Here is a 25,548-nt window from a genome sequence, read left to right as displayed (position 1 = left end):
AGCCTATAAAGATATAATCACTGAATAAACTAAGTTGAGAACTATAGTCTATCTGGAAATAGTTCCCAGGAGGAAGTCACTGTGGAAACACTCTAAAATGGCATCTAGTCACTTCCATAACACACTTATTAGCAGATCTGAGCATGTATCTCTGGTGAGGCTGCATTTCACACTGAAAAAAATAGTACTCACCCTCCTAATACAGGGCAAGTCAGCATGAACCAGGTTTACCCAGTTAAAACCAATCAACTTCAGAATTGCCAGGGCGGTCAATTTAGAACATTCTGGTTCAAATAGATGTTGCCTTGGCCTGAATTACAGACAACATTCAACCGTATATGGATTATTGGTTTTGTGGGTTACCCGTGATAAATTTTAAATTCAAAACTTTTCATGTTCAAAGGCTATTCTTATGGCTTCTTGTCTCATTCCACTCTCTCTCACTGTTCCTTATCTCCAGCCACAGGACAGAGATATGGGGCAGAAATATGAAAACTGAAGTAGTGAGAGGAACTATACAGGATCAGGAAAGAAAGGTTGGGAGCAGGGGAACAAGAGTCACCCAAGGCCTTTGTCTGGCCATGGAGCACATTTAGGATTCATTTTGAAAAAATACATATATGCCATATAACTTACCCTCAGTACAGATTCCATTTTTACAGTGAGCCTACTTTATTCATGAATATTATCCTAACAGTGAAGTTTAGAGTTTTCTGTTGGTACTCCTACTTCCCCTGAATGTTTGTGAACTATAGCTAACATTTATACTTGTTCAACTACCATTTTTTACTTGTTCAGAAAGGCACTCTGGTGTCATCACTCTATTGAAGGTGTCCTAGCCACTCCTGTAATCATTTTCTTACTTTTTCTCTTTCATGATGTCCCACCCATGCTGGCCATGGCTAGCTACTTCTCTTTCTACTTCCTTGACAATGTGGCCTGGCATTCCTCCTTTCTCAGTGACCTTTCTTTCTTTGATTGTCATTGCTTTCGCCTTTGCTAGTACAGTTTTTGGCCTTCTACATTTCTTTCTCTATTGGATTGCCTCCACTCCCAAATACTAACTCATGTTAGGTAATTCCCTAATCTGTGGTTGGCAGGGGTGGATCCACATGTTGGGGGACCAAATACTTCATGTAATTTGAGAGGAAGGTTCCCTTTAAGTAAAAGACATTATAAAATTACAAATACAAATGTACCGGGGCCCCTCGCAGGGCCTAGGAAGGGTTCCAGGCAAGTGAGTAACTCTGAAGGAGCAGTTTCATTCACTTCACAGTAATTAGCTCTTGGTAAGCTTTTTGGGGTCAATCTTCTGAAAAATCTGAAGAAAGCTATGGAACTTCTGCCCATAAAAATGTACTATATACATATACCTTCACAGGTTCATAATTCTCCTGGACTCTGAGTTAAGAGCCCCTACCTTAATCTGTACCTCCAAACCTTATATCAATTTGAATTCATGGCCCCTCTTGTCAGCAAATAAACTCTCCCAACTTTTCTATTAGTATTGGCAAAATATTTGTAGCAAACTGACTAAACACTCCACTTGGGCTGAGTTATATGCAGAATTGGATTAATGGTGTTTTCCTAGAAGGCCACCAGACTGCCAATGCCTTATCAGCCTAACTATGCAATTTTCTTCACTCAGGGCTAAGCATAACAAAGGCAGGAAGCCCAAGTTTGCTCCTCTTCTGGTGTTCTCTATCACAGTGAAATGATACCACTAACCACGCAGATTAGAGAAGAAGCAAGGCCTTCGGCTCCTCCTCTAGGCGGCTCTAAGCAATGAAAAAAAAATTATGATCCTCCTCTCCAATATGCAATTCAAATAAAAACAATACTAAGGCATAAACAATTAAGGAAGTGCAAAAGTTCTGATGTTCCTATGGTGATTGAGTCTTTTTTTTAAGCTATATATTCAAAATTAAACTGTTTCCACATTTTGGGTACTTCAGATTTACTAGATGCCATATACAAATGCTTGCTCTGGCTCCTGAGTAATCCAGCACTGGCCCAGCTGCCCAAACCAAGAATCTGGGAGTCATCTTTCACTCCTTTATTTCTATGCTAATTGATCATCAAGTTTTGTATATTCTATCTCCTAAACTGGTCTTGAATCCATCCTCTTCTCTTCATCCCCACAAACAATTAACTTAGTCCAAGGCATCATCACTTCTCACTTAGCATCACTGCCTCCAATTTTATCCACTTCCATTCATTTCTCTACTCTGTGGCTAGATCACATTCTCGCATTTGTGTGTGTGTGTGTTGTTGTTGTTTGTTTGTTTGTTTGTTTGATGGAGTCTCGCTCTGTCACCCAGGCTGGAGTACAGTGGCGTGATCTCTGCTCACTACAAACTCCGCCTCCCGGGTTCAAGCGACTCTCCTGCCTCAGCCTCCTGAGTAACATTCTTGACTTTAAGATGCTTAAATGCTGTCCCCTATTACCCATAAGTTAAAAGTTCATGTTTCTTAGCATGATATCCAAGGGCCTGCATGATATGTTCCAAAGTTTACCACTCCAACCTCTCTATTCTTGCCATGTGCCCCACTACTTATACACATTCAATGCTCCCTAAACTGCCAGGCTTTCTCATACCTCCAAGCTTTTATACATGCTATACCTATGCCTGGAAAGTCTTACTTCTTACCCTCTCCCCCAAATTTATGGGGATCACTCCTATTAGTCCTTACTCTTAAAGACTCACTCTTGGGCTTTTTCACTTTTGGCAAGTCTTTTCCTATCTCCCCTCTGCAGACAAAGTTAAATGCCTGTCCTTTCACGCTCCCATAGAACTACTCAGTGTCTACTTTGAGCTTGGTACCATCAGCATAGGATTGGTATTTTTTACATATCTACCTCTCTATCTAAAATTTGAGATACTTGACAGTAAAGAGTGTAATTTATTTATTCTCACATTCCCCAGCAACTAGCTTGTACCTGCAGACTTAATAGCTATCATGAATGGGACACTCACCACGTGCCAAGTATCTGGGGCTATCTCATTTAATCTCCACAACAGTAATATGAGGCAGGTCTTGTTCTTGTTTTATAGATAAGTGGGACTTATTGGGGTTAAATCATATACCCAGGGTTACACAGCTGGCAAATATCAGAGCCAGGATTTGAATCTACGTCCCCACTTTGTCTCCAGAACCAAAGTTTTCAACAGTTAAACTATTTATTACTCAGCGGCATTAAAAAAAAAAAAGATTTGAGCTCTAGCTTTCAGTAAGTGTTTAGCGATAAACTAGACCCTAGATGAGAACCAGTTTTTCTTTTGTTTTGTTTTTTAGATACACTAAAATGTCTGTATCACCCTGCAAAATTCTGTGAGCATTTGTCATTTATCTTAAAGCTCAACCTGGTCAGCTCTCTGGGTTGATATTTGCAGAGAGCAGAAGTCCAAAAAAGTATCACTTTCTAAGTGTACCTCCCATATTCTATTGGAACTCAGAACAAGTCTACAAATTGCTGCCTGGACCACAAACTGCAAACAGCATTTGGCCTTGAGATCTATTGGGAGTTCTGGTTGTAATTCCTGGGGCTAGCTAATCTCTCCAGAATCTCTCATCCTGACATCTTTCTCTATTCTACTACTTCATAAAGAATGAGAAGTCCCTCTAGTCATCTATCATCTTTTATATGCCCACCCCAATGTTCTGCAGTTCTTTTACCTGCAAGAGTTTGTCCTATCAGAAACTTTTTTTTTCTACATTTTCTACCTCTTCCTTCACCTCTTGCCTTAGGTTTTCATACTTCACTGTACATCATTTTCATCTGAGAACTTAAAAAAAAGAGAGATGCCATCTCCAGAGATTCAGAGTCAGTTAGTCTGGGATAGCCTTAGGCATCTTTATTTTTTAAAACTCTTCAGGTATTTATATTACTTAGCTGGGACTGAGAACAATGACTTTAGACTCTACTATGCAGTGAGGGTACCGCTTCCTTAGATAAGACTGGTGGAGGCTGCTCACCCTTTCTCATCCCAAGCCTGTAGTCCTGAGAGAATGGAGAAGGCAGACTTTCTCTTTTTTTACTCCAAATGATTTGAGATCAGTACTTCTACACTTGCCTACAAAATCCTCTCTTTTGAGATTATCACCACCTAGTTCTCCTGGCCAAGTGCGTTGTTCTCCATTGAGGACTTTGGCTCCCAGTCTTCCTTCCTACATTCTGTGCTGCCACCACTGTGTGAAACAGGATATTAATGGACACCTCCTTCATACCCTTTCCTTATGGATCCTTGATCTCTCTCAACTCTAATGAATTTTACCTCCCTTCCACTTCTGCAATCATTCCCACAGCCATCTTTTAAACCATTGGTTCTCAAGCAGGGCTGCACATCAGAATAACCTGTAGAGTTCCATAAAATACCAATATCTAGAGCCCACCAATAACCTACTATATCAGGATTTCTGGGGATGAAACCTGGGCAAATGAATTTTTAAAACTCCAGAGATAATGCGCAGCCAGAGTGAAGAACCATAGTTGCCCCAGATCTTTTTATTATCCAGAATAACCCTTTCTCTGCAATATTCAACCTTGTTATCTCATTCTCTGAGCTCAGCTTCCCATCTGGCTAACCTGCTAATTGTTTCAAGTGCTTACTCCTATTTTACTTGTTCTTTGATCTCAACAAGACCTCCATTTATAGAAGGTAATGGGGAATATTGAAACAAGGCAATAATAGCAGATTTGAGTTTCAAAATATCATTCTAGTCACTTCCATTTTTAGCCAATTTCTCAGCTCCCTTCTGGCTGAGACTATCGTCCAGCATGTAAATTGCTCTTATGCTTCTGTCCTGGAAAATTTCACTCTTTGACTTCTTGTTATAATTGTCCTATGAAACCCTACCCTAATAGAATCCAACCATGAAAGCTCTCCACTTCTATGTCAAGGCTGCCAAGAGTTGCTGGAGGGAAATCACACAGCCATGCAGATTGGTTGGTGCTTATGATAGCTGGGTCATTAATGGTGCTTGACAATAGTTTCGTCACCCCTTGCCAACTTCCTTTTCCAATCACTACACCCAATATTCCAGAAATTCAGAACCCCACTCTAACTTCAGCTCTACCCCCTCCTCCCTTACTTTCAGCATATGACCTTCCTTCTGCTTCACTGAGATAAATGGAGGGACTCCTTTTTTTCAGTTGAAAATTCCTTTGATTTCACTTTCTCTCCTGCCCCTATGAATTTATCTCCAGCAGTAGCATCTTCTTCTCTTCTCCTGCCTCACTCCTGCCACCTTCTACCTAAAGTGAATACACCAATTATGCTCTATTTCTTCTTGTATCCTCAATCTCTCCCTCTCTACTGGCACTTCTCTTTTGGCTTAAAAAACATGCTGAGATCACTATTGTCCTTAAAAATTAAAATGCTTCTGCTTCTTCACATACTTCTCTAGCTGTTATAGTCTTAGCTTTTCTTTCTTTAGGTTAAACTTCTTGAAAAGGTAATCTAGATTTCCTTAGCTCTCACTCCTCAAAGCAGTGTAATGACTCCCCTGAAGTCACAAATTAGCCTCCTCCTTGACCAATGGCTACTTTTCTGTCCTTACAAGTGTGGACCTCTCAGTCAAAACTGACATTTGTGACCACGAACTTCTTGAAGCTAACATTTCCCCCACCTTCTTTCATACAACTCTTTCTTAGAGTCTATTTCTGCATTTCTCAGTTTTCTTTCTCAGCCTCATTTGCAGGAGGCTCCTCATCCCTTCTCATCAACACACTTCTCCCTTGGGTCATCTCATCCACATGCATGATTTCAATCCCCACTGACACCAGTGATTCTCCATATATCCCTCCAGCCATGACACCTCTGTTGCACCCCAACCCCATGTAGTTAACTGGCTATTGAACACCTCTATTTAGGTGCCTCACAGACCCCCACACTAAATATTTTCAAAATCAAGCCTAATTATTTCATTAATTATCTAACTAATTAAGTGCTTTTCTCTATCGAAAACAGGAAATAACAACTCTTCTTTTGTTTCCTAACTCAACCTTCTCCAGCTCTTCCTCTCACCATCTGATTAGTTGCCTAGTTCTATGAATTCTCCTCCCTAAATAGTCCCTCTGCATTGTCCTCTCTTATTGCTGTTAGTGGCCCTTAAGCCAGGCCACTCTCATTTCTCACCTGTATGACTCCAACAACCTGACTGGTCTCTTTCCCCCTCTTCCCGATTCCTCCTGTGGCTAGAGTGATATTTTGAAACACAAATCTGATATCATTGCTCTGCTTCAATATTCCCCCATTGCCTTCAGAATCAAATTTAAAGCCCTTAGCATGGCATAGATAAGCTCTCCAGGATCTGGTCCCCACTTACATCCACAGCTTCTTCTCTACCCCTCTCCCACTCTCAGAGCACCAGTTTTTCTGAACTACTTGTAGTGGTATTCATAGAAGCTCAACTAAGAGCGTGTCATGCCTGCTGCCTTCAAAATGATGGTCTTTCTACCTGGCATGCCACTCACTCCTTAATGGCTAGTTCTATGCCTCCTTTAAGACTCACCTCAGTTCAATAATCATCTCCTCCAGGAAGCCTTCCCTAACCACCCCTTCCTTCAGTCTTGAATATTTGCCTCTCCTCAGTTCTCACTCCTACATATTACACTTACCACACTAAACTCTAATCATTGAATAACTTATCTGTGTCCCTGACTAGACCTTCAGTTCTTTAAGGCCAGGGACTGGGACTTTTTCACCTTTGTACCCCAGCACCTATCTAGCACAGCATCTGACTCAATGTTTAATGAATAAGCAAATGAACAAAAAATGAATGGATGAATGAATGACCTTCATTATATGAAATAAGGCCCAGTATATGGGGACAGGTCATGCCTATTTGCTGTTATGTGTTCATAGAAGAGGAGAAGATGATCGATGTCTGCCAAGAAGGCCTAAGGGTGAGGAGTATATTTTACAGTTGTTTTTGTAGTTGAAGTTGTTTTTGGTGGCATTGTTGCTGTTTTTCCCCCAACAGTGGGGATGACTGTATTCATTCAGGCACACCTCTTGCCAGGTACCACTTTGGGGCCAAAGGCATATATGGCAACATAGCTGGGCATGGTTCAAGGTTGAGCAAAGCAACTAATTCTCCCCCAAGATGAAATCCTGGATGGTGCTATGGCTGCCTTCTGAAAGCAATTTAGAAAGCTCTCACCTGAGTCTTCCTTGTTGTAGGAGTTCCATTTGTTATCTTCCCCTAAAATTCCTGGAAGTTTTGTTGGGCCTACTCACTGGATGTCATATGGTCATTTTCAGATTTATTTTTTAGAACTCTTTCTAGCTTCTTGAAAACAGAGCATGCAGGAAAAGAAAAAGGATGGCAGAAGACAGACATAGGGAAATGCTTTCCTACATAAATTAAATTTAGCCTAAAAGCACAAAACAATAATCATCTTTTTAAAAGCAATGAAAAGCATGCAAAATATTATGGTACATGTCATAATTTTAAAGGCAACATTTAAAGCCTTGTTAATACAGAAAGCTAAAAGCAAAATATCATATAAAGCATTTTTACTGCAGATATAATTTTTCTAAAGAAAAATAAACACATAGTCTGACTAGTTCTATGAGGCAAGCATTTTACAACCCTGGCTCTAAAACACAACTTCCTCCTGCTACTGTCCCAGCTTCCTTTCCTTTGAATCAGTGAGTCAGTTAGCAACTATATTGAATTGTGGGTCAATGTAGTGACAGGTTATTCTGGGTGATTCATTAGAAACTTCAGTAATATTCTGAACTTGAAATCTAACTGGGGAAATAACCTTAATAAACAAGAAATAGCAACAGAAACTACCAAAGAAAATTAGGTGCTAAGTTGGGCAGAATATAGGATGGTAGCATGTCAAAAGAAAAGATCACAGAAATCTGTGGTGGACAGTCAGGGCTTACTGGAGGAGGTATGTCTTGAGAAATGGGCCTTAAAGACTGGATACCTAGATGCAAGGGTAAGTCATCTCAACGAGGAAGAACAGTAGAGGTAAAAGATTGGAAGTAGGGATGTATATTGCATGTTGATGAGGAAATGAGAAGACACAATAAATAAGTAGGATGTAGCCTTGGAAATCAGGAAGGGAAGAAAGATGAAATCAGAGGTAGTAATACAAAATATGCTGAGAAAGGTTTTTGAATAGTTGAATGACACAACAAAAAAAGGTGTGAGAAGACAAGCTAGATAGCTGTGTGCTGCTAAAGGTACACATGCCATGGTGGGGGCAGGCTTCCAGATGGTTGCTGTTTCACTCAGGTGGAAAAGGAGAATGAATGGTGGGAGTGGAATGGGGAGGACCTCCCCACCACTGTATCTGTTTTCTCTAAGATCACTTACTGGACATTTCCCACAAACTCAGCGTGTGTGTGTGTGTATGATTTCTGCAACTATGTTGAAAATTACCTGAGGATAGGGAACCTTGTCTCATATGTAGTATCCCTCACAATAATCAGCACAGAGCTAGGCACATAAAAAGTAGGCACAACCCTTTTCTGAGTGGTATATAAGCAGTTAAAAACATGCTCCAGATTCTGTTATATCTAACTTTTAAACTGAGATAGCTAATAAATTAAATCTGTGCTCAAAGTCAGAATGCAGCCCAGATTTGTGCATTGGCTGGATATCCATATGTCTCTATCCTGGGGTCTTCCATTAAGTCCTTTGAGATAAAGGAAGCCTAATAAAACATTCCGTTAGGAGGCTTGTAGTGCAGTTGCTGGGGTCGAGGCCCTCCTGGGAGGTGCACTTATCTCATAATCCCTAGCTTGACACCAGAAGCCCTTGTCCTTCTTTCCACTCTTTGTCCCCCTCACCCTGCCCAGGTGCAATCTGTATTCATTCAGTGTTATATATTCCTAAAGCCAAGCAACTTCTGTAGTCACAGGGACCACTTCTGGCAGAAACAGTGGAGATGGCTAGGTTAGAGATCTGTCATATTTAAAGGCCTATTTTTCATCTCAATATTCCTGAGCCTTGATTTGGGAAATCCATGTTGAAAGGATATATAAGTCTTATTAAAGGGCCATCCACCTCCTATGGGTGACATTCTTCATTTTCCTAACAAATGATCCTTAGTGACTTGGTTATTCTTTAGCTGGATGATAGATGCTTTCGGTGGTCCATTGATTTATCTGTTACTAAAAGGCTGTCAGTTAGTGCCCCAAACAGGTCATTTACAAAATGTTGCCTTTGGCCTGTAAGAAATGAAATGCCTTAGTGTCTACTTAGCTACCAGGAAAGTGAATTAAGTACTGTGGTTTTTCCTTTTTTTATTTAAAAAAATGCCATTTTGCTTCATCCTCTGATTTGTGGGTCACAGAGCACACTGTGCCATAACCCTCCTTAGGGAAGCCTTCTGAAGCCTTCCTTATACTTAGGTAACAGTAAGTGTCTCAGAATAGTTCTTCCTATGACAACAGCAGCCCCGCAGGTTTCAAAGAGGCAGGCACTCATTTGTGAGAGCAATAGTTTCAGAGGGACTGATTTCTGCAAAGCATGTTCTAATCCCTGAGACATCTGCTCTGTAAACAAACATCCTGTTTGGGGGCATATTACAAGAGGGAACCCACAGGAATTTCTTAACTCCTGGATTTACAAGAAGTACATTTCCCTGTACAAAGGGAGAGATCAGTTCTTTTGTTTACACCTAAAATTTTTTTTGGTATGAAGACTATCATTGTGTGGGCCTACAAATTTATTTATTTTTTTTGCATTGGAAATACGTGAAAGTATATGTGGTGACTACAATAGAAAGATAGGCATAAAAATAGATTTTATTGTTGGCGGTAAGTATTTAAAGCAACTGACAGTACACGCTGAATAAGAATTTTAAAAGAAATTCCACATAACATACATATTTCTGGCATAAACTTAGCATCTTGGGCAAATACATATTGATTCTGAGCAGAAAAGGAAGGTGTTCATTAAATGAGTAAGACAGCCCAAGTATCTTTTACATTCTGGATCATGAATGAATCTAAGGGGAGGGATGATAGGTGCACCACTCCTGTGTTCTATTTTAATATTCCATATTTTTCTTTTTTACAAAATCTAGTTACTTCCTATTAGCAAATTAGGCCCTCAGGAGGAAAAACTTGTCAGGATAAAGGTATGACTACTGTTGTAACCACTGAGGCACCTGGGTTCTACTTGCTTCTGTAAAAATTCCATTTTTGCATATTCCATTGGCTGAAACCTATTTACAAAACAAGCTACTCTCATTTTATGCAAGCAGTATAGTCTTCAACTACCACTGGACTAGGAGTTGGGGGATCCAAATTCTAGGTCTGCCTTTCTTCGTTATTAAGCAGTGGAGCAAATTTGTGGAAGTCATTTAACCTCTCTGAACTTCTGCCTTCCTCTGTAAAATGGGAATAATCCCTGCCTTACCTCCATCATAGGAAGTTTGAAGAAGGTAACTGATATGAGAGGTTTTGAACATTGTAATACACCTATAACGGCTTTCCAAAATACATCATCTTATGGCAGTATACTAAGTAACAGGGTGACTATGTTTAGACCTAGCACTTTCATCTTATGAGTGATATCCTTAGAAGTATAACTACTGAGAAAAGAGGATTAAACTGGGCCATTTTAAACATTCACTGCTCTTATTATAATATCTTTTATTATATTAGCAAATCTCAAAAGCATATAGTTGGGAAGGCCCATGGTGGAAGGTCCATTCTCCCGCCTTCATGTAGAACTTGCTAAAGCCATGAGATATCCAATGAAGATTCTAGAAAATGTCACTCTTGGTAACCTATAGCATCCAATTAGCCTATCTGGAATTTATGTCTAGTTCCATTCTCTCTGGTGGAATATTAAGCCCATTTTCTCCTGCTAGGTCTTCAGTGGCTATGGAAAACAACATATGTCCTCCACAAATTAGCAGGCTTTAATGTGGTACCTGATTCTGCAAGAGTGGCCACAAGCCCAATTCACAGGTCAGATGTTCCATGAGGATGATGGGATGGGGGAAGTAAAATGATAGTCACATGTGAGCCCTTCAAGTCACCCCCACTCACACATGCAAACAGCTAGCACCTTCAGTGGTATCATCTTCAAAAACATTCAGCAGCAGTGATTATTCTGGGAAATCATTAGGAAGTTACCTCTTACTCATCTCTCTCTAGGCAACACATACTGGTTCCACTTTCATTTGCATTCAATTGACATATGCAACAACTTTGATGGGAAACATTTGAAAACAAAAAGCAAAGATGAGGCAATGTCCTAACTAGACACTTCTGATCATGTGGATAATTATATAGGGTAAAAGTCTGAGGAGAAAAAGGAGGCCTCATTTGCCTTAATGGGGAAAGTAACTTCATATCCCTTAGCCTTTGTCAATTTTCCTCTTCTTGCAACACTCCATTTTTTAAAGCATATCAAACTGCGTGTTTGATAAAGCACTCTTCTGTCTTCCCCTCTTATTCCATCCATCCTCTGTATCTTCTCCACCTCCTAATCTCCCTTTCAGTCATTACTTCCTCTCAGTTTATTTCTCCCTGTGGCTTCTTTACCTTAGTGTAAACATCTCCCAACCCTACATTCCATACTTCTCTTGCATTTGACTGTCTGTTGGTTTTACGGGGCTACCATATTTGTGCCCAGTTTCCCCGTTCATTGGCCTTAAAGTGGAAGCTCAGACCCTGGTAGATAGGGAGAGTGTGTCCTTATTCCACCTTCTTCCCATTTCAACACGGGTTTCCTAGGAGTAAAGGAGTAGTACAAGAGACTCTTCTATTGGGGCATAGCACTGACCCTAAAGGACAAGCAAGATGCCATGTCCTTCAGGTTTCCAAAAGGGCAGGGCAGTGATTTCCAAAGAGCACTCTTTGCTAAGCTGGATGGGCTACATTTGCAGAACCAAGAATGTAAGCACCATTCAGGATGTAGCAGTCTCTGATACCTGGCTTTCTGATAACAGAACCCTGAATTAATTGACACTCTTACACATTATTGGTGCAGTGATAATAACTTTGAGCTACTGCAAGATCCAAAGGGTCTCCAGTATCACCAAAGAAAGATTGCATACTGTTATCACACTAAGTATATTTTATTGTGCATTAATTAGATGAAAGTTAGTAATATGCATTGACCAAAACATTTGATTAACAAGACCATAAAGGATAACTGAGAGTTTTCTTTAATATAATTGTTGTACAGCAAGGATTCCTGCTGTATAGAGTATATAGAAGATGACATACTCTAGGAATTAGAACAATATATATTCAATACAATAACAAAACTATATAGTACTTTAAGAACTCTTTCACATATATGAACACTCTTACTTAGAACTTCAGCTTTTTAAAGTAAGCAATATGCAAGCCTATAAAGTATACACCAAAAAAATCTAACCTACAAAACACCCAAAGCAAATGTTAGCATATCTCTATTATCAAGAATATCTTCTCACCATCGTTTCTTTCAAAAATATGTGAAAAAGTTCTTTCTTTCCTTATGAGTGGCAATTTTTAAAAGTCTCCTCTTCTGAAATTCAGATATGTTTCAAAGCACACTATCATCTTCTTAAAGAAAAATGAAAGCCACTCCTGGCTTTTAGATGCTGGGAACATAGTTTACCACATATTCCCTTTGTCCTATTGCAAGGTAGTGTGATATAGTAGAGTAAGCATAGGGTTTGGAGTTAGAGAGACTTGGGAGGCCTCTGGCTTCTGTCATTTGCTATGTGATTCTAGGTTGGTTGTCTACTTAAATGCTTTGAGCTTAAATTGCCTCATCTGTAAAAAGGGAATAATATAGAGTGGCTGTTAAGTGTTAAATCAATACATGTAAAGTGCCTGGCACATAGCTTGGCACCCAGTAACTAGTCAGTAAATGGTAGAAAACTTCCTATTTGTCTTGATTTGATTTATATACAATGATTCCTTCCTATGCCTCCATGAAAAAGGATCATCACATCATTCCCAGGCTCACCAACTCCCAAATCTCTCTAGATTCCCCACAAATAAAATGCACATGAACTGTGCCCTCTAAAGACACAGTCCATTACACAGCACTGCATATCCTCTGAAACACACCTAATGCTCAAGTGCAGCAGAAGACACTAGACATATAAGCATGCTTCAGTAGACACAGATGTCACACAGAACACGTCACCTCTAAATGCAGCCTCGCAGCCTCACCTGCTTCTTTCCAATATGTTCTTCCAAGCTTCAAGTCCTTAACATTGATTATTTTTGGAGGCACTATGCACTTTTCAGAGTCCTGGCTGCATTCATTTGCCTCATTGTTTTTTCCTTATTGGTTTATTTATTCATGTATTTATGAATGTATTTATTTATCAGTGTGTTTATTCACCACCATGTTCCAAGATGGATGTCAGGTGGCTTACAAGAATACACAAAATACAACATGATAGCATAAATTCAAAGTAGATAAGAAAATAAAAGGAAAAAACAAAAACAATAAAGATAGGAACACGAAATGGAGCCTGGCAGAAAGCTAATACAAAGTGCATACATACCATAGAGTCCCATTACAAGTGCTATGCATTGACCACACATTTGGCTCCAAGCTTTCTAGTAGCCAACAAAAGAGAAACCTGATCACTCCCAGACTTCACAGGGTCCATAAAATAAAATCAATCCATATGGTTAGGATGTCTCTTTCCTGGTCTAAATCCTGAAAACTTTTCTACAGTAAAGTATCATAAAATGGTGGCAAACCGTCCCTCCTGAATTGCTCTAACACCAAAATTCAGCTTCTGGAACAGGCACTAACAAAATAAATCCTCAATCTTGAAATTACATCTACTGTTTCTTTTTTTTTTCTACCTGTCTCTTGAAGTTCCACTTAGTCAATGAAATGTAGCTATTAAAAGGACTTCTTCAAAAACAAACAAACAAACAACAAAAAATCCTCTGCTGTCACCAAAGCAAATATTTTCAGTTAGGTAATGAAAAAGACATTGTGAAATTACAATGGCCAAATTTGGAAAGACCCTCAAATATCCAACAAAAGAAAATGGTTAACTAAACCATGATGTCATCCTATGATGAAATATTATACACCATTGAAAATGATATTTACAAATACTTTGCATAAATGTAGGAAAATATTCATGATAAAAATGCTAAAAGCAACAAAACTGTATGCATTATGACTTTTTCTATGTAAAAATTATATATGTGCACATATAGCCATAGAAAAAGACTGGAAATAAATCCACCAAAATATTAACATTGCTTCTGGGATTTGTGATTATGGGTGGTTTTCATTTTTTTCTATATGCTTATCTTTATTTTCCAAGTTTTTGACATTGATGAACAATTTATGATGAGACAAAGAGGTACTAAGAAGAAAAATACCAACTTAGTTACCTCCGGCTTATAAAATTATAGGCACATTTAATTTTCTTTTTAAAATTTTCTATAATTGACATAAAAATGGGAGGAAGTTACTTTAAAAAATAAAAGAATTCAAAAACCTAGTTTTCTCAGTTGTTCATTGATAAGGTTCAAAATGCTACAAATATAATGATATTATGGTTATTCAGCACTTCCTAGTTTTACTTTTAATAGCCATTGGGTACTTATAATTATATTCAATTATCACTAATATTGTGATATTTGTGCCAGGTATTACTATCCTCACTTAACAGGTGATGAAACTGAGGCTCAGAGAAATCAAGTGACTGGCTCAGTGTCACAATAATCAGTGGCAGAACTGAACATGAACCCAGGTCTCAAGAACCCAAATCCAGTGCTCCTTCCATTAGTTCAAGACTGACTGTGGTTAAGCAGTTACCAAGAGATAGGAACACAGAAATAGTAATCCCTCTTTCCCCATGAGAGTCAGGTTCCTGAACAACCCCCAAGGTAAGAGAGTTCAGCTGAGGAGATCATGATATCGGGAAGGAAAAAAATGGGCAAAAATGAGGTCTCAAGTAAACTGTTGAAAACCCTCATAAATATTTTTATGCAGGTAAACAATAACAACAGCACATTACATAAAAAGAATAATGAGTTTACATAGTTTAAATCAGTAAAAATGATAGGCTTTATACAGTTTCCATTTAGATCCTGAGATGATTTCCAGAGGTGATGAGGATGTATCTATCACTCATTATGGTAGTGGCAAATGGGGGTGACAGAGAAGCAATGAACAGAAGTGGACTATTCATTAGTTCAAATTATGGATGTCTATACTCTTAGAGTCAGTGAAGTCAAATCCTGAAGTTATAACAACTTGCTTGAGGCTTTATTTCTATCAAGCAAGTGAATTTAAGTGGCCCTTCTAAAGATGCTTTCATCTTCTCAAGTCCTTTTTGAAGACACCTTAGCAGTTCTGTATGGAGTTCAATTTAATCATTCAATCTTTGTCTGAAGGTAGCTTATTAGCTGTCCAGTAAGAGTATTTAAATGGTACTACTTGATAATTTAGACTTTTCTGAGGTTTCTTTCTTCCCAATATAGTCTTTTAGAAAGTCTCATAGGACCTTTTAATAGAGTCTAATTAAATCAAACTTTGTCAGAAGGTAGTTTTATCAGCTGTCCAGCAACAGTATTCAATGGCAACATGATTTAAGTTCTATTGAAGATTGTTTCTGTCCAATATGATTATGTTTGAAGGCATCATAGCACCTCTTTATAGAACTCTAAGTCACTCAAACTTTGAACAGGTAATATCTGACACATGTAAAGATGCCAATTTTAATTACCTTCTTAGGGAGGTTTTAATCTTGTTCTAAAAATTTTGCTCCTGTTTCTTATTGCTGTATTTGTTTCCAGTCCCACAGCCTCCTAATTGTCTTCATCATCACTTATGATAATAACCTCTGGAGTCAAGAAAGCTTCCTGAGGATCAGCCTCTAGCAGCATTAACTTGAATTGGTGTCAACAGTTTCAGATTCAACTTCCGCCAATGATTGCTCTTGTGCCAAATTTTCATCCTCATCCATAGGTTTTTCTTGTCTTTGGGAGGGATAGAGGAAAGATATTTCACCACCTCTAGCCAAGTCTTCTCACAGGTCACATTAATGACAGGGTCTGTTAAACTATCTAATGCCTCTTTGGGAAGTTATCTCCTGAAAACCCATTAAAAATCAACAGCCAAACTTTTATTAAGGATATGCCATTAATAACGATGTAGGAGTCTCATGCGCTAGGATTTTCAGACAGTGGAAACTGCGAGATTGTGAACAAAGTTATACATTAGTTTATAATAAGCCTTCCTGAATGGCCAGATCAAACACTGACTGAAAGGCTCAAGAATCTCAGACATGTGGCTAGTTATAAAGACAACCTTACCATGAGGATGCATATTGGCAAATGTACCTGAAGCACCAAATAGAGTGAAGAATCAGCAGGACTTTGAATTCAAGGTATTTTTTTTTTTCTTTTAAGTAGTCTTGAACATCCACAAGAAAGTACTGTTCAAACCATCCCTTAAGGAGAGGAAGATTCATCCGGGCTTTTCTGTTTGCTTGCCAGTACACTGGAAACTTGGCTCATTTATTTCCCCTGAGAGGGTTTGGGCACAGTTTTCTGTAGAGCAGCAAGGGTTTCATTATGAGGTCACCTGAAGTATTGGCAAAAAATGGAAACGTCAGCTTCTCTGATTTTGTTGACCTCGGCATCAGTGGGCACTTGCTCTTCAGAAGTATTCAAAGGGTTTCAAAGCTTGACACTCTCGATAGCACTAAAGATTTGTGCAGGCACGTAATCCCCTTCTTCAGCCACTTCCTGAATTTGTGGTGAATACAACATGAGAGCTGCAGGAACTGTTTGTTCTTTGGCATAACTGTCAAATAAGACCTGGTCTCCACATTATGGTGCACCCTAAATTCCTCAAACCATCCCTTACTCCCAACAAAATTTTTTCTGGATTCATTTCAGTGTCTAAAAACATGTCTCTGAAAATTCCTCTTGCATAGTCACAAATCTCTTGCATGGAATGTGGTTCATTATTCTTCAGTTTATCTTCAATCCAGAGATTTAACTTCATTTCCATCTTTTCCATCCTTGGGTCATGAAGAACAAAGCATCTTTTAAGTTATGCAGGTGTACAAGTGGCAGTACTGGCCATACTAATAGTTTCAGCTTTCTTTGTGGTATGAATTGTAGGTTGATTAACACTATATAAGTGGCCTACAAAGCTATTTATTTTACCTTGAAGAAGTAGATTGAGAATGTCCTGTTTCTCTTCTAAAGACATCACCCTTCTTGCCCTTCTGACAAGTTTCTATGGTGTCAGTGCCCTTGTACTTGCTTCATATCTGTAGAAGCCATGTTTCAGCTTTATGCTAATTAATGTAACCTGAAAGTTACTTACTAGAGATTTCATATCCCTGCATGTCACAAAGCATTAGCATATGACATTTAAGCACCAAATGGTATTACAAACACCAGAAGGATAAATTATAATATATTGGTGTGCTACTCAGTACACATGGGGCTGTCTAGGGGACAACAGGTTGAAGAATGAGAATGGAAACAAATGACTCAGAAATGCCTTCCCACTTACAATATAGTCAGAGAGACAATATTGTGGCAACGTGGACTGATTCTCATATACTGAATTCAAAATTTTCAGTTATCAAAAAGGTATACAGAAGTAAACCTACCTATACCCAAATTTCCAAAAAGAACAACTTATAGTTAGGGAGGGATTATTGTAAATTCTACTCTACATTATCAGAAAGAAAGTCACTGTTGATATATTCAAGACAGTACTGTTGCTATGATTACCCTTGGCTTAACACTATGAATTTAATTTTATGTGAAAAGCAAACATAGTGTAAATGTATTTTCTGTCAGCCCACAGTAAACCAATCAAACATTATTCTCTGACAAAATGCAACCTCTGAAGACGTAGATGTAAAGGGCAGTCAGGCCCTGAACAGTCAATCCTCAAGAAACAACTACCTAAGAAAGAAAGTGAAAATGAAAGAATAAACTAGCCCATTTTCAATGCCCGGCCACTGATACTTTACTTTTATCCCCTCCTCCTGGGAAGATAGAGCGAAGCCTGGCTTTCTTATTCTTCTCTTCAGGGGCCATGGGAAGTGGTTTGGAGCTGTGGTTGAGTGCTGAAGAATCCCGGTTGTTACTATTCATCCTCAGTGGAGGAGCTGGGGGTTTCTCTTCATTATCCAGACCGTCAGACATTTTCAGTTACAACTAATTTCACAGCTCCTAAAGAAAAGGAGGGAAAAAAAAGGAGTTGAGGGAGAAGAGGTCTAAAAACCTAATAAATATGTGGATTCTAACATCTTAGAAACAAAAGCATTGCTCTCATGTTTTCTCAGGTTTTGTGTGAGGATCGTTTATAGGGGTTTCTCTTCTGGAGGGAAGGAAGTTACCTCCCAAAAACCCTGATGCAATTTTCAAAAAAGGAAAGTGAAGGCAGTAATTAATGGCTTTTCAAATATTATAAAAATATGTAAGTCCCTTTGCTTTTCCCACATTGAAATTCTATTTTCTCCTCCCCACTAACAGTGTTTTAGTGAACAATTTACAATCTTATTTTAAAATTCTATCCTGATGATTGTAGTGGTCAGGTGATCAGCCTCCTCAGAGTTTGGAATTGACACAGGTTTGGCTGTTGATTTTTAATGGCCCATAACAATGACTTGTTAGCTGCTATAACATCGAGATGTCCTTGGTGTTTATTTCTTACATGTGTGTACCTCAGTCACAAAATGCACTCTCCTGTTTTTATGATAATTAACCGAGAAACCATCCCATAGATCTGGCAGTTTCAACAGAGTTGGAGTGTGCTGTTAGGGTAAACAATGTTCCATATTCTCCCAAGCAGGCAGAAGATAAAGGTGAGCAAATGTTGGAGGGCCAGTTCCCGAGGAGACACCATAACCTTACTCCCTGCCACATTTTACGTCTTGGAAGAAGGAAAAAGGGAGGTGACAGAGGTAGCCAGCTGTAAGATCCAGTCTGGGTTTTAGGAGCTTATTTGCTCTGAATTTCATTATTCTTTTTTTTTTTTTTTTTTTTTTTTCAGATGGAGTCTCGCCCTGTAGCCCAGGCTGGAGTGCAGTGGCGCAATCTCGGCTCACTGCAAGCTCCGCCTCCCGGGCTCATGCCATTCTCCTGCCTCAGCCTCCCTAGTAGCTGGGACTACAGGCACCCACCACCACGCCCGGCTAATTTTTTTTTGTATTTTTAGTAGAGACGGGGTTTCACTGTGTTAGCCAGGATGGTCTTGATCTCCTGACCTCATGATCCACCTGCCTCGGACTCCCAAAGTGCTGGGATTACAGGCATGAGCCACTGCGCCTGGCCAAGTTCATTATTCTTTAGTATCTTGTGTCTACATCTGAGTATATTTGGTTTTCATTCCCCTGGGAGGATAAAGTAAACTGGAAAAGCATGAACTCCCCAAGGAAATGTTTCTGTCTCCAGGTATTTTCCTACTCTAATTCAAGTCCTTCCATAAGGTCCTGACCCCAGCACAAGTCAGGTACTAATAGTACCTTCCAAATGAATCCCCAGTTTGAATTCAAGGAAAATCAAATCCCTTTAAAACTTTATCTCTGTAAACTTATCAAGTATTACCTGGTACTAATTTAGGAACATTACAACTCTCCAAACATGACTTAGCATTATCACTTTGTTTCAACAACATTTACTATGAACAAACCTAAGAACAATAAAAACAAAAACAGGGGTCTACTCATTAACTGTTGTGCTGAAAAATTATCTATCAATGCTTTCTGGCCCTTTAGTGGTTATAGTATGTTTATTACTCTCAGTAATGCACTCTAAGTTACATCATGTTAGGTAGAGAATTTTAAAAATTTTATTTTGTTCTAAATTCTCTCAAACATATACAGTCTGTAATTACTCAAGAATAGGTTACTATCAATTAATAGCTTCTCCATCTGCACAGGTGATTGACAACTAACAATTGGTTTGATTTTGATTTGAACGGGAGATCGCTTGTTTTGCTAAGTGTCATGTCTTGCATTATCTTAATGAATTAAGACCAATTCTATATTTTTTCAGTAATAATGATAGTGAAAATACTAAGTAATAAATGGTTTGTCACTATCACCAACAATTTCATAAACCTTACATTTTCCTATTTAGGTCAAACTACAGAACAAGGTACAATGAAAGAGTAATTGTGATGTCAAGGATAAAGTATATTCATAGATACTATCGGTACTAGAGTAAATATTTGAATTGGAATATGAGACCAGTGCTAATGTGTCTGCATTATCTTTTGCATTTTGACTTTTGGTCCTTCTAAATTCACAGTTTCTCTAGAATTAAAGTGAATTTAAGACTGACTTCACCAGTGGCATTATTCTGTACTGGACAGGTTCATGGTTTTAATTTAGTCACAGAGAAAATTTGCTACCAGAGACAAGGCACTAGTTTTCTCTTTTACTTTTCTGGGTTCAAAAACTATGTGCAAATATGAAGTGATTATTACATAAATATGTATACAGATATACAAAATCTAGCTTGGTAAAAATAATGAAATTTGAAAGTTATTGCAGAGAAACTGAACATTTTAAAATAGAAATACCTAGAAGATAAATTTCTAAAAAGAGTGTCTCACAGGAAGAGAGAGCCACCATTTTCTGGATGATATATATTTTCTGATGACATATTTAACTTGAGATGACAGCAGTCAGGAAAACACGCCACACAACCTCTTTAAAATGATATACAAAGCTGATCTTGCGTGATAAGACAAGTAAGAGTCTGAGCCAGCCAGGGTTTCAGCTCAACCACCGAATTTAAAATGCTATGCTCCTTTGTTCTTGATAAATAGGTGTGGCTGACAACAGAGTGGCCTTTTTTGTTCCTAATTACTCCATCTGACCAGAGAGGCAGGTAGATGCCCTGCTTCTTTTCAGGCTGCCTGATTACCCTGACTTTATTTGACCAAGTATAATATAGGTTGGGAAGAATGGAATACTTGGGATCTAAAACTCAAACTCACCTCTTCTATATTGCACTAAAAATCCCTGACCAAAAATTCAATAACACACATTTGCCATGGTCAGTATCACAGACATTCTGCAAAGGACTCAGCTTATGTGACATACGTTCCTATTGCCCACCAAACTGGAAGTGTTTCAATGTCATTCAACTCATCAAGGCATCATAAGAGGAGCTGGAATACACCTTTTACAAAGACACAAGTGAAACTGAAGAACCTATGTCCAGGTCCACACTAGGAACTTAATAAAGCTTGAACCAAACCATTTTCCTAGACAGTTCAGATATGGTTTTGTTTTAATTATCTTGATATTACTTTGGTTCTTTACTACCCATTACAAGGCACAACCAACCATCCTCTGCTAATGATTCCAGATAATTCTGCTTTGGTGTTGAAAGAATAGTACAGGAGGTCCTTGGTATTTTAACTCACCTTCAAATCAAGTGCCTCTAAGCACACTTTTAGAAGACCAATGGAGAAAGGGTAGGGACCTGCAAGGAATCCTTGTGGTTAAAGTATTTGTTTCCCAAGTGGGAAGTATCTCCTACTATTCCACAAACATATTTAAAAAGGGATTTTATTATGTTATGTTTATAAACAATGCCAATCTACTTAGCCATGTGTTCCCCTGAGACAGCTTTCTATAAAGGATACTATTAATGGATTGCTGGTTCAATCTGCCTATGATGTCATTATTTCCAAGATCTTGAAAGAGACTATTTTATTTTGGGCGGCTGTAGGCTCTATTTCAAGAATTGTACATAAGCACCATTATTCTCTAGGAATCCAATAAAAAAAACTGTTTATCTTTAAAGTTCAACTGTTGTTGTTCATTTCTGTAACAGTACAGAAACTTGTGAGTAGCACATTAGATATAGCCACAGGCCATTCATTTTTCTTTTAGAGACTGGCCCTTAGCATTGTGGAGCTAATTTTAATGGATAACCAGCAATGGTTTATATCTGCTCACAGACTGATTTCATACTTGACTACTAGGTTTTTCAGAGATAATTTAAATGGCTTTTGTAGATGGTGTATATTTTTTATTCAGCCCTTGGGACTTCATGTGGTTTAGCAATGCTCTGTAATTACACTTGCAATTCATCAGCAATAAGACATAAGACTCTCATTTTATGATAGGCAAAGAGCCTAAATACCCCTTTTCTTCAGAGTACTAGGAGGGATTACCTCTCTCTTTCCCTCTGTCTTTCTCTCTCCCTTTCTCCTCACTCCCCACACAAGTTTGAAGGCATGTACACACAGGGGCACACAAGAACACATACAGAGTGACCTTCATTAACTTGCCTTGACACAGAGCTTTATTAATCTATAGTTGCCATGCATCTTGGTAATAGTTTTTTCTCTAAAATGCTTTGCAATAAAGCCCTATTTCTCTGATGGTATGAGATCTGATAAAAATATTTATTTCAATTGCTCATGGCTTAATAGATGGTCCTGCAAACTGTGGAATAATAATGTCTGTATTATTCTGTCTGCTTTCAAAATAGACATAACTATTTATTTTCATATTTAGACATAACTATTTCATATTTAGACATAACTATTTATTTTCATATTTTTCCAATGAAAACTAAATTAACACTGCCATCCTTTTAAAAACAAAACCCCAGGTTAGCAATGTACAGTCATGATCTAACAAACCCAGAAGAAAATCTCCAAAACCACCAGCCACACAAGGCTATTATCACAAATCTGAGCACACACCAAGGCTGTTTAATGCCCTTTTCATAGCAAATGAGAGGATCAAACACAGGACTGAGCTGTTCACTAAGGGAAATTTCCAAGGTGAATTTCCTAATCTGAGATATATATATATATATCTCAGATATACAATTCATATCTGAATTGTACTTTTGGTGGTGGGCAACAAAATCCAAGAGTTACAACTGCTGGCTCTTTCTTGGGCTCTCTTTTAACCAAAGGCATACATTTTCGAGATGGCTAGCTGAGCTTTCAGGCATAGACTTGACTGGGAAACAAACCATGCTTTGCTAACTAGCCTATGCTGATACTAAATCCACTTTATCTTAGATGCGTTATTTACAAAAGAACCAACCACCTCACTTATGACTGATAATGTAAGAAGATGTAGTGAACATTTTTAACTGCCAAAAAAAGAAAAAATCATCTAGCCTTCCACAAAGGAGACAATGTCTTAGGATTTGAAAGAAATATTATACGTTGCCTTGCATTTCTACAGCAACTAGCATCTCAAGATTTCTAGTGGCTTTTCAGACATTAATGCCCATAACATACTAAGATGCCAAAGCGGGCATTTTACAGGGAGAAGAATGAACCAGATCTGGGTCTCCTAGCAGCTCTGAACCCACACTACCATTCCCAAACTAGGTGGAAAAGGGGCAGCCCAACCACTAACTATAGCCAGCTAGATGGGCCCAAATTACGATTTGTATCATCTTGTCTCAAATTGCACAGTCATTATCCAAGTCACTCCCCTCATTAGATCATAAGTTCCATGAGGGTAAGAGCCCCTCAGTCATAATTATACACTTTCATACTACCAGTACAGTCTCTTGTTACCAACAGGCATTAAATACATGTGTAAAGTAACAAAATGGAACTCTATATATTCTATGTATTTGTTACAGCTTGGAGTAAGTTTTTCATAATGTTACATAAGCCTATAGACCTAATTGTAGCAGGTCAGAGACAAGAAAGCATATTTGGAAATATCAGCGCTAGTCTAACTGCCAAGTAGTTGGGCATCATTTCAAAGCCAGTTACCATCTGACTAGCAACACCTCATTTTAAAAACATATGACTTTGTAATGTCCAAAGGGCTTCCACGTCTTGCTCTTCTTTGAGCCTGACATCAACATTGTGAAGAAGAAAGTATCATCTCCATTTCTTACATGAGGAATTTACAAGCATTGAGTTTAAGTACTTGCCCAAGGTCACAAATGAAAAAACTGAGAATAGTATCCAATCCCTCTGCTCCTAAACTCATCAATTCCCTTTCCAGTACACCAATACAATGCATATCCAAGTAAACCCACAAACACACTCTTCATATATACATTTTTATCCTCTTAAAATATTCATACAACAGGTCTACCCTTTTCATTTCAACCCGCTTCATGCTGGTACTTACTTATTTCAAATGGCTTTTCCCATTTAAAGACACAAGGCTAGGTGATTTACTGACAACACTCCAACAAGTTTCGTTGGCCAGTTGTACCAATTCTTAGATGGCCTCGTTTTGGAGCTCGCCTCTTCTGGAGCACTCACCAAGGGAACTCTGCTATCAGAGACAGGGGTGTGCTGTTTCAGAGAGCCTCACTAGGGAGATACCATTACAGTGTGTAATGGAGGGAAGCCAATTCTAAGATCATTTGATCAGAAGGAGCTGAGCTACTTGTTAGGCAGGAGATCTGCAAAAGCAGCCAGACAAGAAAGAGAGGCACTAGCTCTTTTTACAGCCGCCTAGTTTCAATCTTAGATCATGTAAGAGATAGCTCACTGCTGACATACATACAAGCACACTCACACAGCATACATTCATGTTCTCTCTCATACAAACAAGCAAATGAGGTCAGTTCTGCTGTAGTATTGTTGTCTGCTAACATTTTTATGAGTGACTTCCATTGTTTTCAGCAGGAACTTGACATTAATTGAGTCCAAGAAGCCAGCATATTATAGTTGCAAATTTCAACGTCAGGTTGCAAATAGGAAGTCAATAGGTATAATCCAGCATCCAGACTCCATATACTGCATATAAGGAACAAATCATTCTTTTTCTTAAGTATAGTTATTTTTCAAATGACTTCTTAAGCCTCTAAACATATGCAGCACCATACTTTATTATTCATTGTGTGTGCTGCATGAGCTAATGCCCAGAAAATGCTAATGATTATCTTACATGTACTTATATTTGCAAACCGATGCATTATTACAGGTTTCAGCTTTTTGTTTCCAATATTGATGCTTCTAAAAAGAGAAAATAAGATCTATAAAGAATAGAGGTAGAAATATTTTAAGCATAAAAAAAAAGTAATTACCCTAAGAGATGCCTCAGAGAAATTGGTGGAAAAAAGAAAAGAGAAGCAAAACTTAGTAAGAAAACATTTCCTAGTTCTCAGAGAACATAACATCCTTGGAAGCATTCAGATGGAACAAATTAGATAGACTAACATCCCAAGCAAGCAGGACATGGCAAACCAATGTCTTGAGTCTCTGGGGGTCTCGATGCTCTCTGTTACTATGCATGGATAATAATTATACTCTTTATTGATCCACCCCAGTGAAATATCAACAAATGTCCTCAAATTTAAGCTTGGAAATTCAATTCCTGAATTTCCTAGAGATTTTTGCATACCACAGAGGTGCCTGAATGTTGCTTTCCAAACTGTGCATCATGGCTCATCATCCTAGGTCCTTGCTCTATTCCCAATTTCTCTGTACCCAAATCAGCTTTCTACAGGGAAGGTGCCCATTTCACATCTGAAGAGAAGAGCTACCTGGGGCAATGGAGATTTGGTGTTATTCCTAAACTAGGAACTTAGATCAATTTAGCAAATCTCACAGTTCACCAAAAAAGTGACTTCTTGCCAGAATTGGAAGTTA

The 25,548-nt window shown here is 38.5% G+C and overlaps 1 protein-coding gene across 27 annotated transcripts in view; it reads right to left on the bottom strand.

The window, feature by feature from the left end:
* The window catches only part of PAK3 (p21 (RAC1) activated kinase 3), a 292,772-nt gene that overhangs the window by 92,106 nt on the left and 175,118 nt on the right, over positions 1–25,548 (bottom strand). For all 27 annotated transcript variants that reach the window (XM_055377005.2, XM_055376995.2, XM_055376985.2 and 24 more), the window contains one exon: positions 17,966–18,167. In XM_055377005.2, the coding sequence (XP_055232980.1) occupies positions 17,966–18,140 (175 nt within the window). In that variant the 5' untranslated portion in view covers positions 18,141–18,167. The remainder of the gene's footprint in view (positions 1–17,965; positions 18,168–25,548) is intronic.

Source organism: Gorilla gorilla, chromosome X (genome assembly GCF_029281585.2).
Source record: "Gorilla gorilla gorilla isolate KB3781 chromosome X, NHGRI_mGorGor1-v2.1_pri, whole genome shotgun sequence".
NCBI lineage: Eukaryota > Metazoa > Chordata > Mammalia > Primates > Hominidae > Gorilla > Gorilla gorilla.
This window is presented reverse-complemented; position numbering and strand designations above follow the sequence as displayed.